Source organism: Ursus arctos, unplaced genomic scaffold (assembly GCF_023065955.2).
Source record: "Ursus arctos isolate Adak ecotype North America unplaced genomic scaffold, UrsArc2.0 scaffold_9, whole genome shotgun sequence".
NCBI lineage: Eukaryota > Metazoa > Chordata > Mammalia > Carnivora > Ursidae > Ursus > Ursus arctos.
This window is the reverse complement of record NW_026623111.1, coordinates 39713854-39731179: the sequence shown is the minus strand read 5'-3', so window position 1 is coordinate 39731179 and position 17326 is coordinate 39713854. Positions and strand designations below refer to the sequence as shown.

General features: G+C 46.3%; 1 protein-coding gene across 2 annotated transcripts in view; it reads left to right on the top strand.

The window, feature by feature from the left end:
• USP46 (ubiquitin specific peptidase 46) overlaps positions 1-17326 on the top strand; it is a 158491-nt gene that overhangs the window by 86286 nt on the left and 54879 nt on the right. For both annotated transcript variants that reach the window (XM_044387728.3, XM_057309647.1), the window contains exon 9: positions 630-650. In XM_044387728.3, coding sequence (XP_044243663.1) covers positions 630-650 — 21 coding nt within the window. The remainder of the gene's footprint in view (positions 1-629; positions 651-17326) is intronic.

Here is a 17326-nt window from a genome sequence, read left to right as displayed (position 1 = left end):
CATGTGCAATAACATTATGGCTAAAAAACGAAGTACTTGCCTTATTAAAAAATGCTTTATTTTGGGGGCACCTGCGTGGCTCAGTCGGTCAAGCGTCTGCCTCCAGCTGAAGTCATGATCCTGGGGTCCTGGGATCGAGCCCTGCATTGGGCTCCCGGCTCAGCAGGGGGCCTGCTTCTCCCTTTCCCTCTGCCATTCCGCCTGCTTGTGCTCTCTCTGTCAAATAAATAAATAAAATCTTTTTTTAAAATGCTGTATTTTTATACTGAAAATGTCAACCATCATCTGCGCTTCCAGCGAGTCATAATCACTGATCACAGATCACTATACCAAATATAATAATAATAATGAAAAAGTTTGAAATATTGCAAGAATTATCAAAATGTGACACAGAGACGCTAAGTGAGCAAATGGGAAAATGGTCCCAATAGACGTGCTCCACACAGGGCTGCCACAGACCTTCAATTTATTAAAACACACACACACACACACACACACACACACACACACACACACAGTATCTGAAAAGCCCCATAAAGTGAAGCCCAATAAAACAAGGTTTGTCTATAAACAGAGTAAGGTTCCCCTAAGACACTTTCCTAATCCTATTCTGTCTTCCCTCCCCACAGGTAGCCATTTGCCCGGACTTGGTACGTATCTTTAGTGTGTATATGTTAAGACTATTATTGCTACCTAGCAAACAAAAAGAGTCTTGCATTGCATGTCTGAACCTTTTTCAAATGGTACAAAAAGACTTGCTATTTTTTTATGCACCATTCTATTTTCAGACTTATCTATGTCAATACATATATATCTCATTCATTCTAACCTCTGTATAGAATTCCATTTTGTAAATATGACACAGTTAATTTTTCCATTCTCTGCTTGCCGTGAACATCTTAGTATGTCTTTTTGTTCACAAAAGTGCAAAACTTTCCTTAGTGTTATGAACCGACTATTTGTGTCCATCCCCCAAATTCATATGCTGAAGTCCTAGTTCCCAGGGCGATGTTCTGTGGAGGCGGGGTCTTTGGGAGGTGATTAGGTTTGGATGAGGTTGTGAGGGGAGAGCCCCCGTGATAGGATTAGTGCCCTTATGAGAAGCGGAAGAGACCATCTCTCTGTCCCTCTCTCTCTCTCTGCCACATGAGAATATATCAAGAAGGTGGCCCCTTGAAGAAGGACGAGGGCTTGCTGCAGACATTAAATCTGTTAGCACTGCAGTCCTGGACTTCCCAACTTTCAGAATTGCGAGAAATAAGTGTTTTTTGTTTAGCCCCCTGTCTATGATATTTTCTGACAGTGATCCAAATGGACCAAGACACCCAGAGGAGCCTCTGATCATCAGAGAGTGAAGGACAGAACCCAACACTTCCTTGAACTTTCTTGGTGTTCTTAGTTGCAAAAATATGGACTCTGTCCTAGCTGGTTTAGACATGCATAACAGGGAGCTATGAGAGGGTTCTGAATCGAATAGAATCTCAAGACAGGGCAAAGAGGCAGATTTGGAAGCCCACAGTCCGGAAACAGGTCCACGGACACGTCAGATTGCCCCGGTGGGAGCCCGCTGTGGCAGCCCTTAGCAGCGGTGCTGCTGTTCTCTTTGGGATGCCAAGCGGGGATGTCATCACTAGGAACCCTGTGTCTACTGCCTCCAAAAGGCCAACGGCACATACCCCCCATGCCAGGATTGGTTCCACCTTGCCCTCTTCTAAATCACAGGTTCATCTCGGTGCATCTGAATTGTGAAGCCTGGGTCGCATCCCTTGGCTTTAGCAGCAAGGGAGGCTGCGAAAGAGGAGGCTGGCCTGTGCCCAAGGGAGGTGAAGCTAAGGGTAGGAAATTCCTCCAATGGAGGACACTTTTTTCAGAGGTATCTGGTGGCTAAAAAGCAAAATAACTGTTGACTATAACGCTCCAGATTAAAGTTTCGGGTTTGAAGGCGTGTGTACCTTCTGCCTACTAGACTGGCTGAATTGCTTTCCAAGTGGCTGGGCTTTCATTAGAAATGTATTAGTCATCTATTGCTGCGTAACAAATTGCTCCAAAATTTAGCAGCTTAGAACGACAAATATCCATTATTTCACAGTCAGGTCAGGAATCTGGGTGTTACTCAGCCAAGGGCCTCTGGGTCAGGATCCCTCATGAAATTGCAGTCAAGCTGTTGCCTGGGGCTGTGGAAGCATTGACTGGCAGACGGTCTTCTTCTTCTTCTTTTTAAGATTTTATTTATTTGACAGAGAGACACAGTGAGAGAGGGAGCACAAGCAGGGGGAATGGGAGAGGGAGAAGAAGGCTTTCTGCCGAGCAGGGAGCCTGATGTGGGGCTGGATCCCAGGACCCTGGGATCATGACCTGAGCCAAAGGCAGACACTTAACAACTGAGCCACCCAGGCACCCTGGGCAGACGGTCTTCTAGGCTCACTGGGGTCATTGTTGGCAGGCCGCAGAATATTCATTTCTAAGCCAGCTCACATGACTCTTGTCAGGTCTCAGAACTTCTCTGGAGGCTGGCTAGAGATATCAGTTTCTTGCCCTGATGGGCCTCTCCACAGGGCTGCTCCCAGCATGGCTGCTGCTTCCCCCAGCATGACAGATAAGAACAACAGAGAGAGACGGAGACAGAGAGAATGAGATTGATTTTAAGGAACTGGTTCACACAATAGTAGAGGCTGCCCAGGAAAGGGTTGCAGCTTGAGTCCAAAGGCAGAGACTGCTGGCAGAATTTCCTCTTCTTCAGGGGAGGCTTGTCTTTGTTCTAGTAAGGCCTTCCACTGATTGGATGAGGCCCACCTGCATTATGGAGTATCATCTACTTTACTCAAAGTCTACCAATTGAAATGTTAATCTCTTCTAAGAAAAATGCCTTCACGGAAATATCTGGAACTGTGTTTGACCAAATATCTGGATAGTGTGGCTTAGCTAAGTTGATGCATAAAATTAGTCATCACAGTGTGTATGTGTATGGGGTGGGGGAGGGACAGACTGTCACTCTCTCACCTGTACCATACTTCTGCCAGGACTGAATAGCCGCTTAGAGGGCCTGGCTTGACTCCAGGGAACTGTTGGGGAGTTGGCGGGGGCGGGGGGGAAGTGTGGCTCCATCAGGCCTCTGCAGGACACCGAGGAACTTGGGCAACTGGAGAATGCTTATTTGCCAGGCTTTCTCAGCCACCCCCCACCCTCCCCACCCCTGGGGGCTTTCTCATTTCATCCAGGGTCACACCTGGCTGGGGCAACTCAGGGATGGGAGGAGAATCCAAAGGGGGATTTAGGGTATCTTAGATGGAATCCTCCACCCCCCTTCCACCCTTGACAGATAAGCTATACGTCCAAACCCCTTCCGAAATCCATACAATAGCATTTACATATTTTCTTTTTTCATCGCTACGGATTCTTTAAATCTCCTGGTCGAACACTCATTTGGGAGAAAAGCAAGACCTAATAGTTGGAATCATTTTTTTTCTCAAAAAGGTTAACTTTTCCTAGTAGAATAATCCAGCTTACTTTTATGTTCTGTTTATCCTTCCTGTTCAATCTTGCTCTCAATATGCCTTTTGCATATTAACACGCGGAGCCTTCAGGTAATCATGTATATTTCTTATCCATTGAAAAATGCTTAGAGACACTTTCAGCTCGAGCAGTTGTGTATGCGGCTTTATTATTTTAGAATATCTTCCAGCCATTTCTTGTTTGAACACTTTCTATCTATCAACCGCAGGACTGAATTGGAGAAGAGAAAATGAGGTTTGACAGTTCAGTGAAAACTTAGTAGCGTTTTCCCCTCCCGCACCATGAAGAAGTATGCTGTTTTCGGGAAGGGCTGGGCATCCTCTCTGGTGCCCATCCTTCCTTGTATTATAAAGTTCCTTTGTTTCTTTTTAATGCACTGGAAGTCCTTTGAATCTAAAGAAATCTATTTCTGCCCCTCTCCCTTTACTCTATTTCTCTGGTTATTTAAAACACTTAAATTTAAAGGAATTCTGGAGACAGTAATTTTTATATTTCGGCAGATCTTGCAATGGTGAAGTGGTTTTCACACTTAGCTTCCAATTTCTGTTTTGAAACTAAGATGGATTTTGGGGGAAGTCTAGTTTTCCTGCCTCTGACCTAGTCCCATCCAATCCATTTCCCACAAGCACCAGAGTTTTCTAATAGGTCCGAGTACTTCTATTGAATTAAATACTAATTAAGTAATGGGGTGCGTGTGTGTGTGTGTGTGTGTGTGTGTGTGTGTGTGTATGTGAGAGAGGGAGAGAGAGTTGGTGACAGTTGTGAAGATGTGGTATAGGAATTACTATGCCCTCATTCCCCTTCTCTCTGTCCTCTGTCTCTCCCTGTGTTACTGACAAAATCGATGTGTCGGCTGCAATGTTTTGATGCCTTTCCATGGCTCTGCATCACATAACCTGGCTCTGCCTGTGTTGCCAATCTCATCTGGCATCCTGAACAGGGATGATGCCTAAACTGCTTTGCTGCATCTCGCTGTGGTGGGCACTGCGGGTTGTCTTGCCCCAACTTTTTCCAGTCCCCCTTTCCTTGCCTGTGTCTCAGATACTGACTTTCCCAGCACCCTTCCTTCCTTCCCCTTCACAGCTAGGGTGACCACGTGACTCAGAGTTGCGAGCTCCCTGCCTTTAGGTGTGGTATGAGAGAATGTGGTGCTTGTGATGCTTGTGATGCTGGAGCCACTACAGCTGTTTTGCAACCATGAGGCATCAAGATGAAAAAACCACCATTTGGGGTCAGTGTATTAGAAGGATGGCCAGAGACTGGCTGGAGACAGCAAAGTATTTCTGAGACAGCCCACCTCTGATGTTCTCATTAAGAAAGCAGCAAGTCCTTATTGTTTAAGCCATATTTTTCAGAGGTAAGATTTGCCACCAAACATAATTCCAACTGATACACGAGCCAGGCACAGCGGGGCTCAATATATACTTATTGGATGAATGAACAAGAACAAACGAATGAAATTCCTACCTCTACCACACCTACCAGCTCTCCAGGTGTCAGCTGTACCTGACTGCTAACAGTTCCCAGATTAGGCTTTGCTCTCTGGCTTCTGCATTCTGCACATTCTATTCTGTGTCTGGAAGACTGCTCTCATGGTTCTATGTATCATCCTTCAGGACTGAGCTCAAATATCAGCAGCTCTTGACAATCTTATTTGACTTCACTAAGTAGACTGAAAGTTTTCCTCTATGATCCCAGAGTGGCTATTCCAGTTGTAACAATCTCCTCAAAACCTGGTGGTGAAATAACCGTTTATTATGCTCCTGGATTCTACGGGTCTGGAATTCGAGCATGACATAGCAGAGACAGCTCGTCTCTCCTCAGCTGGACCCTTGAAGGCTGGCCTGGGCTCATCTGGTGAGTCGTTCATTCACTTGGCTGGTAGTTGTTGCTGGGAAGGGCCGAACATCGGGGGTTAGAACAGCAGGGGCCCCTTGGGCATCTCTCTCTCTCTACTTCTGTTGCTTCCCTATATGATCTATTCAGCATTGCAACTTCAAGGTAGCTGGACTTTTTATAAGGTGGCTCAGGTTCCACGGGTTCCAAGGGTACACACTGAGAGAGAGACAGAGAGAGACAGACAGACAGACAGACAGACAGAGACAGAGAGAGGAATTGAGGAAGCTTGTATCCTTTATATGATCTGGTCTCAGAAGTCACATAGCATTACTTCTGCCATATTGTATCGGTCAAAACAGTCATAAGCCCATCTAGGTTAAAGAAGAGGGGAAATAGATTTCACCTCTTGGGGAATGGAAGGTTCTAGAAGGTTCTGGAAAAACATGTGGAACTGAAAACATTGCCAGGCCACTTTTGGAAAATCCAGTCTGCTACAGTGCCTCCTACACACACTAATGTAATTTTATCTGTGGAGAAAGGTTGTTGATGCTACATAAGCCAGGTACCACTCTCCTGAACTTGAACGCAACCCGCCTTTAAACGTTTATGGTTGGTGGTTGTTGATGGTGCTCATGAAATCTGGCCTCTCCAGCCGCCTTGTTTGATTGCAGTGGTCATTCTCTGTGTGCTTCCTCTTGACATGTCCTGTGTTTTTATTAATCTTGAGTCACTGGAATGTTCTGGCTTGTACTATGGCTTTTGGGGAGTAGTGAACGTAGTCTCTTTCAGAGTAAAGAAAGGGGTGGGTGTTGATCTTTACTGACAAAAGTGTATAGTTTTGTGACCCGTTTTTGAACATTTTGAGAGGAAAAACAAATAGGTTTTCCACCCTAAGCCCAGAGGTATGGCCACGCAGAGAGTTCGGGAAGCATGACGGGGGCTCTGGAATGTTTACATTTGAAAGGCAAACTTTATTTTCCCCAGAATGAGGGTGAAATCGGAATCTGGGTTGATCTGGGGATTTCGGTTTTGTAGCAAAGGCACGTTAGGCTGCTCTGGACCCGAGAAGCCACGGACCGCCTGGGACATCTGCAGGCAGCAACAGGAAGGTGAGGACAGGGTTCGTGCCCCGTGGCTGGACTTAACCCAGTGACTGGCAACTGTATGCATGGATGGAGGGGCGGGGGAGAGAAAGAAAGGTAACTGTGCAGGAGACAGAATTTTGTCTGTTTTACTCACTCTTGCACCCAGCACTCATTCACTCACCAAATATTTGCTATGTGCTGTGGCCCAGGAGCCATGTCAGTGAACAAAACTGGTGAAGATGCCTGCCCTTTGGGCTGAAATTCTGGCATGGAGTGTGGGTGGGGGAGAAAGACACAAATTAAAGGCAATAAAATACATGTTGTTACTTGCCGGCATACTTGCTGGTGCTACGAAACAAGCAAGCATCGGGCAGAGTGAGGCTATGGGAAGGCTGCGAATTAAACTGCAATTTTAAGTAGAATGGTCAGGTGAGGCTTCATGGGCTTGATCTTTGAGCAAGGACCTGAAATGAGAGATGGGCCCCTAGAACGATGCCTGGCTCAGAAAATAGCCCTTAGAGGAACAAAGAAGTAAACTCTGTCGATGCTTCCACGCACTCTGCGTGTTCTTGGGGTGAGCTGGAGGTGGAGGGTGGGAGCCTGCTGCTCGTCAGGGAGACCTGGATACTGGATCATCTCTCCACGAGGAACATTCCATTCTCACTGCGAAGGATCTTCACGTCCCGCAACGCCTGGTTGTAAACTGGCAGTTGCATCTGATGTTCAACTGAGATTGGGTGATGCGTTTCAAAGCCAGAAGAAACACTGGCCTTATTGAAGGTACTTCAATGTGCATTTCTTCGGCATTATCATCTCCGACGGGTACTCTCTCGAGGGGTGTGAAGGCAAGATCTGCGCACCATGCCCCTGGCCGTGAAAGTGAACACTGCGGAGGGGGAGCTGGCGGTGGGAGCGGGGAGGGCTGTGGAGATTTGCAGAACTGGGTTAGAAACGCCGAGCTTCCCTGGCTTCACAACTTTGCCTGGGGCCAGGCCTGTGGGAGAGTTTTAATAATGAACATTCTTCATGGTTCTAAAGTTATTTAATTTCATGGTGATTTTACAGCTCCCATATTCAGACTTGAGTCACAATGAAAGTGGATCATTTGTCTGAGGTTCTCCAGAGTGGAAACATGAAGGCCCATAAAACGCTTTGTGTTGCCAGAAGCCTAAGCTTGTGCTAAATACTAGATTCAAGTGGACTGAGTTTAGAGGACTTGGAGTTGAAAATCATTCATTCATTCATTTGAAAAGCGAATTTGAGCCGTGCGTTGGCGCGTCCGAGATGGCTGCCAAGCTCCTTGCCTCCTGCTGCTCACATTCTGCGTGGTTCCCTGCTCCAGGCATGGGGGCTGACCTGGGAACCAAGAGGACATTGTGGAAACCGCGCGGTGTGACTTAGGAAGCCAGAATACGAAACGCACGATAGCTTTCATCTCTCTTCCTGGGGCACTAGCTGTGAGGGAAGCCGTCCTGTCCCGAGCAGCCCCCTGAGAGGTCCCAGTGGCAAGGAGCTAAGGCCTCTTGTCAACAAACAGCACCGACTTGGCAGTGGTGAGCGCGACCATTTTGGAAGTGGACCTCCAGGCCCAGTCACGCCTTCAGAGGGCCACACCCTGGGCCAACGTCTTCAGGGCAACTGCACAGAAAGACTCCCATCCACGGCCACCCAGGGAAGCGGCTCCCAAAGTCCTTCCTCACAGAAACTCGGCTGTGGTAAATGTGGACTGGTGACCTGTTTCTACTCACAACACTTCTGAAGCCAACTGTGTGCGGGGGGTCCATCCCAACCCCAATTCTCACGTCCTCTGCACACCAAGTGGGGGTTTGACAATCAGCTTCCATTCTGACACTGACTTCCTGGAGTTAGCATCAGGCCCTACAGGTTGGGGGCTCAGTCCCTCAAGACTGTCCCCACTTCAGACGCCAGCCACAAGTCTGGGCCTCTCGTACTTCTGACCAATCAGCTTATAAATCGGGGTTCCCACCCCCTCCTCCTCAGATTTAATGATATGCTAGAATTTCTCACAAAACTCAGGAACACACTGTACTTACTACTACTGGTTTATTATAAAATAAAACTCAGGATCAGCCAAACGGAAGAGATGCATAGGCCAAGGTATGGGGTGGCCTGTGCTCGCGGAGCTTCTGTCCTTTCTATGGGGGCATGACCCTCCCAGCATCTCACTGTGTGGAACATCCTAGAAGCTCTAATCCCATTGTTTAGGGGGTTTTATGGAGGTTTCATTATATAGGAGTGATTGATTAGATCATTGGCCATTGGTGATTGAACTCAACCTCTACCCCTCTCCCACTCCCCTCCCCACTGGTTGACTTTGGGGTGTGGGTGGGAGGGATGGGCCAACCTGCTAGTTATGCCTTGGTTTTTTTTTGACCAGCCACCATCCTGAAGCGATCTAGGACTCCCCAACCACCACTCATCTCATTATTGTGTAAAAGACACTTATCACTCATTAAATACCAAGGGTTTTAAGAGCGATGTGTCAGGAACTGGGGAAAAGAACAAATAATGTTTCCCATTATACCACAATTGTTTGTTTTGATAGATAGAGAATGCTCGCAGGAGCAGGTGGGGAGAGACAAAGGGAGAGGGAGAGAATCTTTTTTTTTTTTTTTTAAGATTTTTATTTGTTTATTTGAGAGAGAGAGCACAAGCAGGGTAAGCAACTGAGGGAGAGGGAGAAGCAGACTCCCCTCTGAGCAGGGAGCCCAAAGCAGGGCTCGATCCCAGGACCCTGGGATCATGACCTGAGTTGAAGAGAGACACCTTACTGACTGAGCCACCCAGGCACCACAGGGAGAGAAAGAATCTTAAGCAGTCTTCTACCCAGCACAGAGCCCGATGTGGGGCTGGGTCCCATGATCCCGAGATCATGACCTGAGCTGAATCAAGAGTCGATGCTTAACCGACTGAGCCACCCAGGCGCCCCTATACCACAATTGTTTTTAAGCTATAATTCTGAGGTAGTGTTTTTACTCAGTAATTGGTAACTAATCTAGATGTTAGTACTTGGAAGAGTGATGCCATCATAACAAAACCCTGAGAATACGAGTGCGAGTTTTGAATGGGATGGTGGGAGGAACGACTTTGAGAAGAGTGTTAGTGAAAGCCTGAAGAATAACCAGGACTCCTGAAGTCACGCTCCACTGACATGAGGTTGTAATTTTACATTTTAAGAGAATTTTTTCCACCGAACCCCAGATGGTTGCTCCCTTCTCAATGACCTCGTTTGAATGGGAAAAGCTTTCTTAGGTAATTTCCAGAAGGGTTTCCAAAATGAAGAACTCCTAGGTACCAGGACTGGTACAAATATAAAAGTCGCCTTTATCTTTCTCTCTAGTTCATTCACGTTCCACAAATAACTTTTGAGCATCTCTCACATGCCAGGAGTGATTTTAGGCACTGGAGATACCATTGTGAACAAGACAGATGGAGGCTCTGCTCTCATGGAGCAGATACAGCCCATTGGGAGGAGATAGAGAATAAATAAGCTATTGGTCACAGTGATTTCAGGGAGTGATGTAAATGTTCTGAAGAAACACCATCTAGACCAGAGTATCTCAGATAAATGGTCCCCTTCAATCTCTGATGACCTGTATAGCTCCCACTGTTACAACTTCTAGATTCCAAGACTTCTGCTCATATCCCGCTCCTTATTCCACAATGCCATCATTGCCCAAATCTGGAAGCAACCAAGATGTCCTCGGCCATAAATGAGAATTTTGACACTGCTGTCTGGGAATGGAACTCTTGAATTAGCCGCCTCTCATAGAAGTGGCAACACCTCCAAATGTAGATAGAAAACTTTGGCTCTAGGTCATGAAGAGGACGGACGGGCAGGCACCTGGGACAAGCAACCTAAATTTTACAAGTAGCCTGTGTGTTAAACACCAAGGTTATTCCAAGGGCTACCTTATTTAAAAACATTAAAATGTATTGATTTTTTAAAAAAGAAATTTATATTTTAGAGCATCTTCAGGTTCCCAGCAAACTGAACAGAAGGTACAGAGACTTCCCATCTACTCCTTGCCCCGCACACACGCACAGCCTCCCCCGTTATCAGCACCCCCCACCAGAGCGGTACATTTGTTACAATCGATCGTAATCAACCAAAGCCCATAGCTGGACATTCTATTTGGACAAATTGACCATAGCACATATCTACCGTTACCGTATCATACAGAGTATTACTGCCCTACGAATCCTCTGTGTTCTGCCTGTTCTTCTTCCCACCCACCTCACCCCCACAACCCCCGGCAACCACTGATCTTTTTACTGTCTCCATAGTTTTGCCTTTTCCAGAATGTCATACATTTGGAATCATACAGTAGTATGAAGCATTTTTAGATTGGTTTCTTTCACTCAGTAATATTAAGCTTCCTCCCTACCTTTTCATGGCTTTACAGCTCTCTTCTTTTTAGCACTGGATAACATTGATTGTCCAGATGTACCACAGCTTATTTATTTATCATCTCCTGAAGGACATCTTGGTTGCTTCCAAGTTTTAGCAAGTATGAATAATGCTATCAACATGTGTGTGCAGGTTTTTGTATGGACACACGTTTTCAATTCTTTTGCGTAAATACCAAGGAGCACAATTGCTGGATTGTATGGTAAGAGCATGTCTAGCTTTGTAAGAAACTGCCAAACTGGATTCCAAAGTGCTCATGCCATTTTGCATTCCCACCAGCAATGAATGAGAGTTCCTGTTGCTCCATGTCGTCACCAACATTTGGTGTTGTCGCTGTTCTGGATTTTGGCCAGAAACTGTAGCTGTATCTCATTATTATTTTAATCACCTTAATTTTTTAAAAAAATTTATATCATTTATTTTTTAGTACATTTTAACTTTTAATACACCCCCTATAGGTTTGACTGCCTATAATGTGGAAGTCACTCATATATAGCTTGATAGGAAGATAAAAGGAGTCCACAGGGCAAAATAGACATTTAAAAATTTAGCAGGATCCTGAATCGTGTGGACTAAGAAATAGTGGCTATCGTGTGGGTCATCTGCCTAAAAACAACAAAGAGAAGACTCTGTCACATACCAGGCATGCCCTACACAGTGGGTTCAGTTCGTGCTGAGTGATGGCTGTGTCATGGGATTCGTGCATGAAGCAGGAGCAGAGAGTTGCTTTTTTTGCTTGAAACTCTTTACATAAATGAGAGTCCTGCCTCCCACCTCTTGTCCCTCTAACTGTTGACAATCTCCAATGCATATGAATGAGCTAAAAGAAAAAAAGCAACATGCAAACCAGTATATATTGCAAGTTACCACGTGTGTGAAATGGGAGAAACTTCACGTGTAGCTCTTTGTTCATCACTAATATTACCGAATCCTACTATCTAACAGGCATTTTGCTAGGTGCTCAGGTTACAGAAATAAACAAAATGGATGAAATTGCTACCCTCAGGGAGCTCTTACACTAGGGTGTAAATAAAATTGGTTTATTTTAGACACAGCTATTTGAAGTACGGTGCCTAGTTTGTAAGAACCAAGTAAAGGGAACTTCTTTAAATTGGGCACACTGGGAGGGGGCACCTGGGTGGCTCAGTCATTAAGTGTCTGCCTTTGGCTCAGGGCGTGATCCTGGTTCTGGGATCAAGCCCCACATCAGGCTCCTCTACTGGGAGCCTGCTCCTTCCTCTTCCACTCCCCCTGCTTGTGTTCCCTCTCTCGCTGGCTGTCTTTCTCTCTGTCAAATAAATAAATAAAATCTTTAAAATAAATAAATAAATAAATAAATAAATTGGGCACACTGGGAGAAGAAGATTTTTTAGAATGAGGAGATAAAAGGTAGCTATATTACTTTTTTGAGTGTACGGGACTCAAGCTAAACGTATTAAGAAAACAACTCAAGGTCTCTCTCTCTCTGAAGCCCAACACAGGGCTTGATCTCAAGACTCTAAGATCAGACCTGCGCTGAGATCGGGAGTTGGACATATAACTGAATGAGCCATCCAGGAAGCCCCACAACTCAAGGTCTGGGAACCAGAGGGGACTCTCCTTCAGTGGTCAGGGAATGTCAGTCCTTGCTTTTAGAACAAAAGACTGTGAGGCTCTGAATGACAGATATCCCACCACGGTTCTTCCGTAGAAAGAACACTGCAGACGTACAGGGGTGACTCAGCCTCCTTTTAGGGTGCATGCTTGTTGTGCTTTGCGGCGGTTAGGACGGGGCTGGGTCAAGGTCTGCCTGCAGTGCGGCTCACTGTTGCATGAGAAACACTCACCGCAGAGGTCACTGTCAAGGGCTGCAAGGAAGACAGAGGAGCGGCAGCCCCTGGGCCTGGGGGAGGTGGTGGGAGGTGTGCGCAAACCTGATAGACATAGGGCAAGGGCTGCTTAGAGGAGCGCAGAGTGGGAAGCATCCACTCCCCCAAAGCGACCCCGGGGTGCACCTCCATTTTTGCTGGGAATGAGCTGACTTGGGGAACTCTTAATCCACTCCTTGCTGTGCCCGGGTTGGCCTGAGACCGTCCCCCATTTTGATGACAAGTTTCAACAGCCACTCTTTCCTGAGCCCTGAGAAGTGACTTAAAATCCTGAAAGCGCTTTTGCCTTTACGAAAGAGCAATCTGCCTGATGTGCTGTTTGTCCTCAGATAACACACTGTGATTACAACCTGCCTCTCCCATCATCGCCTCTAGAAAAGAAGGGCAGCTATATGAAAATTGTGGCTGGTATTTCAGCACTGGGGGAAAAAATATCCATTTGTTCTCAGCAGGCTTGATGATATCTTGTGAAAAACCCAGTGGGTCACGTGCAGTCCCTCTGGGAGTCACACAGGACAGCCTGCTCCATCAAACTCCCACTCGTACTGACCTGACCGTGTCCACTTCAGTTCATTGTTTAAGAATAATAATGATGCAATTATCATGCGTCCTTCTGGAGTTTCTCTGAGGAGGATAGAGGAAATTAAAAGTAGGTTGTTTTGAAAGAGGAAGCTCCTTTTGAACAAATGTTATCAGCCCACTATATTCTATGTGTATAAAACACTTCTCCAGAAGGCTCTGGGTGAGCATACATGTCTGTCCTGAAGATTTTGCAAGGTCTAGAATGAATGCGGTGTTCAGTTCTGCTCCGTCCAGTATAGTAGCCATTAGCTGCGTGTGGTCACAGAGCCCTGGAAATGTGGCTGGTCAGAACGGACATGTGCTCTAAGTATACGATATACACCAGATTTTGGAGGGTTAGTACAGAAAAGGAAGGTGAAAGATCGCATTCATGATTTTTTATTGATTACATGGTGAAATAATATTTTAAATATACAGGTTAAAAATTAAAGTATCATTAAAATTAATTTCATCTGTTTCTTTTTATTTTAAAAAAAATTTTAAAGATTTTATTTATTATATGACAGAGAGAGAGAGAGAGCACAAAGAGGGGGAGCAACAGGCAGAGGGAGAAGCAGGTTCCCGGCTGAGCAGGGAGCCCAAAGGGGGGGTTGATCCCAGGACCCCAGGATCATGACCTGAGCCGAAGGCAGACTCTTAACCAACTGAGCCACCCAGGTGCCCCACCTTTTAAAAGTGTTCAAATAACCACTTTAGAGTTACATCTCTGACTTAACATCTGTGCACAGTATTTTTCCAAATCATTTGTGCAAGTGTTTCTTCTTAAAGATTATTTGGGTGTTTTTTATAATATTTTCCTATTGGAAGTTCAGTCTTGCCTTCTAGAAATTGATAACCAATACTTCATTCAGTATTTTACTTCTCCTTGATTGCTTTTTATGGTTGAATCAGTCGACAGCGATTTGCCACCAAATGTGAAATATATTTGAGTCTCTTTGCTTCTATAAGCAAATTTCTTCTATAAACCTATTTCTTCATCCTTAAACCAGAGTGCTGGACATGATATAATCCCAAAGCCTCCTTCCAGCTTTAGGATATTATGATTCTGTTTTTTTTTTTTAAAGATTTATTTATTCATTCGACAGAGATAGAGACCCCCAGCGAGAGGGCGAACACAAGCAGGGGGAGTGGGAGAGGAAGAAGCAGGCTCATAGCGGAAGAGCCTGTTGTGGGGCTCGATCCCATAACACCGTGATCACACCCTGAGCCGAAGGCAGACGCCCAACCGCTGTGCCACCCAGGCGCCCTGATTCTGTTTTTAAATGAGAGGCCTCATAAGGAGGAGGAAAATCTAGATTAACCTTGGAGGGTCTTGACATTGGAGGCTTGATAGCTTTCCTGAGATAAAATCTTTTTTCTGATTCTATTCTTGCTGAGACAGAAGCCTGGAATCCCAGCCAGTGGAGAGACCAAGGCCTGGCCCGCAAAGAGAGGCAATGCTGCCTCCTTCTGGGCTGGAGGGGAGCTGCAGGTCGAATACCCGTGTCCCCTTCCGGCCCGGCAGTGCTGGTCACAGCCCAGAGTGCGGCCAGTAGTCAGGGCGACAGACTCTGTGCGTGGGGAGTCCCAACAACCCATCCAGTGGCTTGGCCGGCCTGCCCCACACCCCTTGCCAAGGATCTAATGCTTGACGCACATAGGTGCTGATGTTTCCCTTCTGGCTACAGGGCTTGCTCTAGGGGTGTCTGTGGTCTGGCTGGTGAAGCTGCAAGGATGTGAACACAGGAGCTGCCCCCCGTCATGGCCGCAGCCTCGGGGAGACAGCAGGCCTGTGAGGAGGTAGGAGAAACCAACTCTGACGTTAGCCCAAACTGGGCTCCTGCCCTTTTCGACCCAGAGTCCTGACCAAGACAGCTCATGAAGCTTTTCTTTAGAAGATGAACTGACTTTCTGAGTAAATAAAACAGATCAATAATGTAAACGGAAGGGACACGTGCCCTTTTCTCTCTGTATGCAGTATATTTAAGAGAAAGGGAATCTGAGGGACACAGGGAGCCAGACTGGCGCCAGATCAGAGTGTGAAAAGGCCCACATAGTTTGTCCATTTCTGTCACTCCCGTTACTAGACTCTCCTACCCTGTGGTCCCACTGTCCTCCCAAATTTATCACTGTTGTGCTGCCCGTGACATCTTTTGCCTTCTTACCTCATCTTCCCAACACACAACACACTGATGCACATTGTACACACACACACACCCCACTCTTTGGTAGCAAGCAATACAAAGGAATATACTCACCTGTGTCGCTTCAAGTAAGGCAGGTATTACTACACGCAAAGAAGAAAAACAGGCATCTCACGCTTGCTGTTCACTTGGCCACTTGGGAATCGAAGGAAAGCCACATAACCTCTCGAGGGGAATAAGAACCACAGCACAGCGGAACATCACAGAGCCCAGAATGGATTGTGGCACAAGAAAGCTCACGCAGCATTCACGCTGTCCTTGAGACCAGTGACCCTGCTGCTGGCCCCATCTCCTGTCTTCTCCCTCCCAGAAGCTGGAATGTGTTGATCTTCCAAGTGGTCGACTATTGGGGGGGTGAATCTCTGGTTTATATTTCTCACACATTGTGAATAACGACTTCCTTCTCTCCATGGTGTATGTTTTGACTTCTGTGTCCTCATAGCTTCTGCTAACTCCCGTGTTATAATTTCTGCTTTCTCTCGATCTTCCAATATTTTTTTCCAATCCTATTTGTCCTTTCCCTGTGTTGTTTTCTGTCCTTCCCTCCTGCTACCAATCTCTTCCGGTCTGCATTTCACGTTGCCAAGAAAGAGAATTTGATGCCTTAGCCACCATCCTCTCTGGGAGAAGATATTTCTTACCAGGCTTTCACATAGGCTGCTGGTCAACCCTAAGTTGACCACCCTGAGGTTGGATGTCCATCTCTGGTTCAATCAGCTGTGACTCTGGGGCCAGGGTCACACAGCACAGAACATGGCCATTTATGCTCACAGATCAGCAGCTTTGCGAAGTGAGTATCCTTGAGTCTAACCCTTAACGAGGGGTCAATGGGAGTGGTGAGTTCTGACTTCTCCAGTCCCACAGACACCTGTAGCTGCCTCTAAGTCCCGCCTACAATGACACTTTCTTGCCCATTGCTCATCTTTTCACTCCAAGATCACATTTTATAGGTTGCCACCTGCCTAACTTGGACAGAGGACTAGTATGACTTTCTAACTGCGAGTCAAAGACAAGGTGTGGAGAGCTGGAATGATTTTGCTTCTTTAGTCAAAAAAGACGTTGAGAAGAAGGAAGTATTTCATGGGGCCGTGAAACAACACGCGCGTCTTGTGCATCATCAGGGGCAAGCGCAGTATGCGGGGACTCTTTCCAGAGGAAGAACGTTCTGGGGAATGAGGAGAGGTGGGTGCGGTGGGAGGTGTTTGGAATGAAACCTCAGGCATCTTTCCAAACACTGTTCTTTCCCCTCAGGCATCTGTCCAAACACTGCTGGTGTCCCAGGACAGTGCCAGTTCGGGGGCCACATGACCCGGTCAGTTTTCATGTGGTGCAAACCGAGAGTTCCCCCCATCTATTCAATATCAAGCTGCTATTCTCTTCAAATAGCCGTCAGTGATTGTTAACGGAGACTCTTCTCAGAGCGCGGCTGCGCGCCTCACACTTACATGCCCTGGTTTCTATTGTCTCTAAGTGAAAACGCTTCCGGTAATTCTGGATCTGGATGATCTGATTTGTGAAGTCTGAGGAGAACTGAAATTGGGGAAAAATACCTCATACTTTCTTGCTGGAGATAGCTTTCTCCTGTTTCAGAAATCTCAGTACCTACAGTCCTCTGCAGAGTTCCAGAATCTGTCTCCCGCAGGTTAATGATGACCCTTACTCTGCTGTTTAAACACCAGGCTCTGGGGTTCTGAGAGCATAACTTCCCTCTATGCATCAGTCACTGCTGTAGGAACTATAAGTTCATGATAATGAGGACAGATGTATTTGTTGAGGTAATTATGGAATACGTAGCAAATAAACTGAAGAACGTGCAATGGCTCA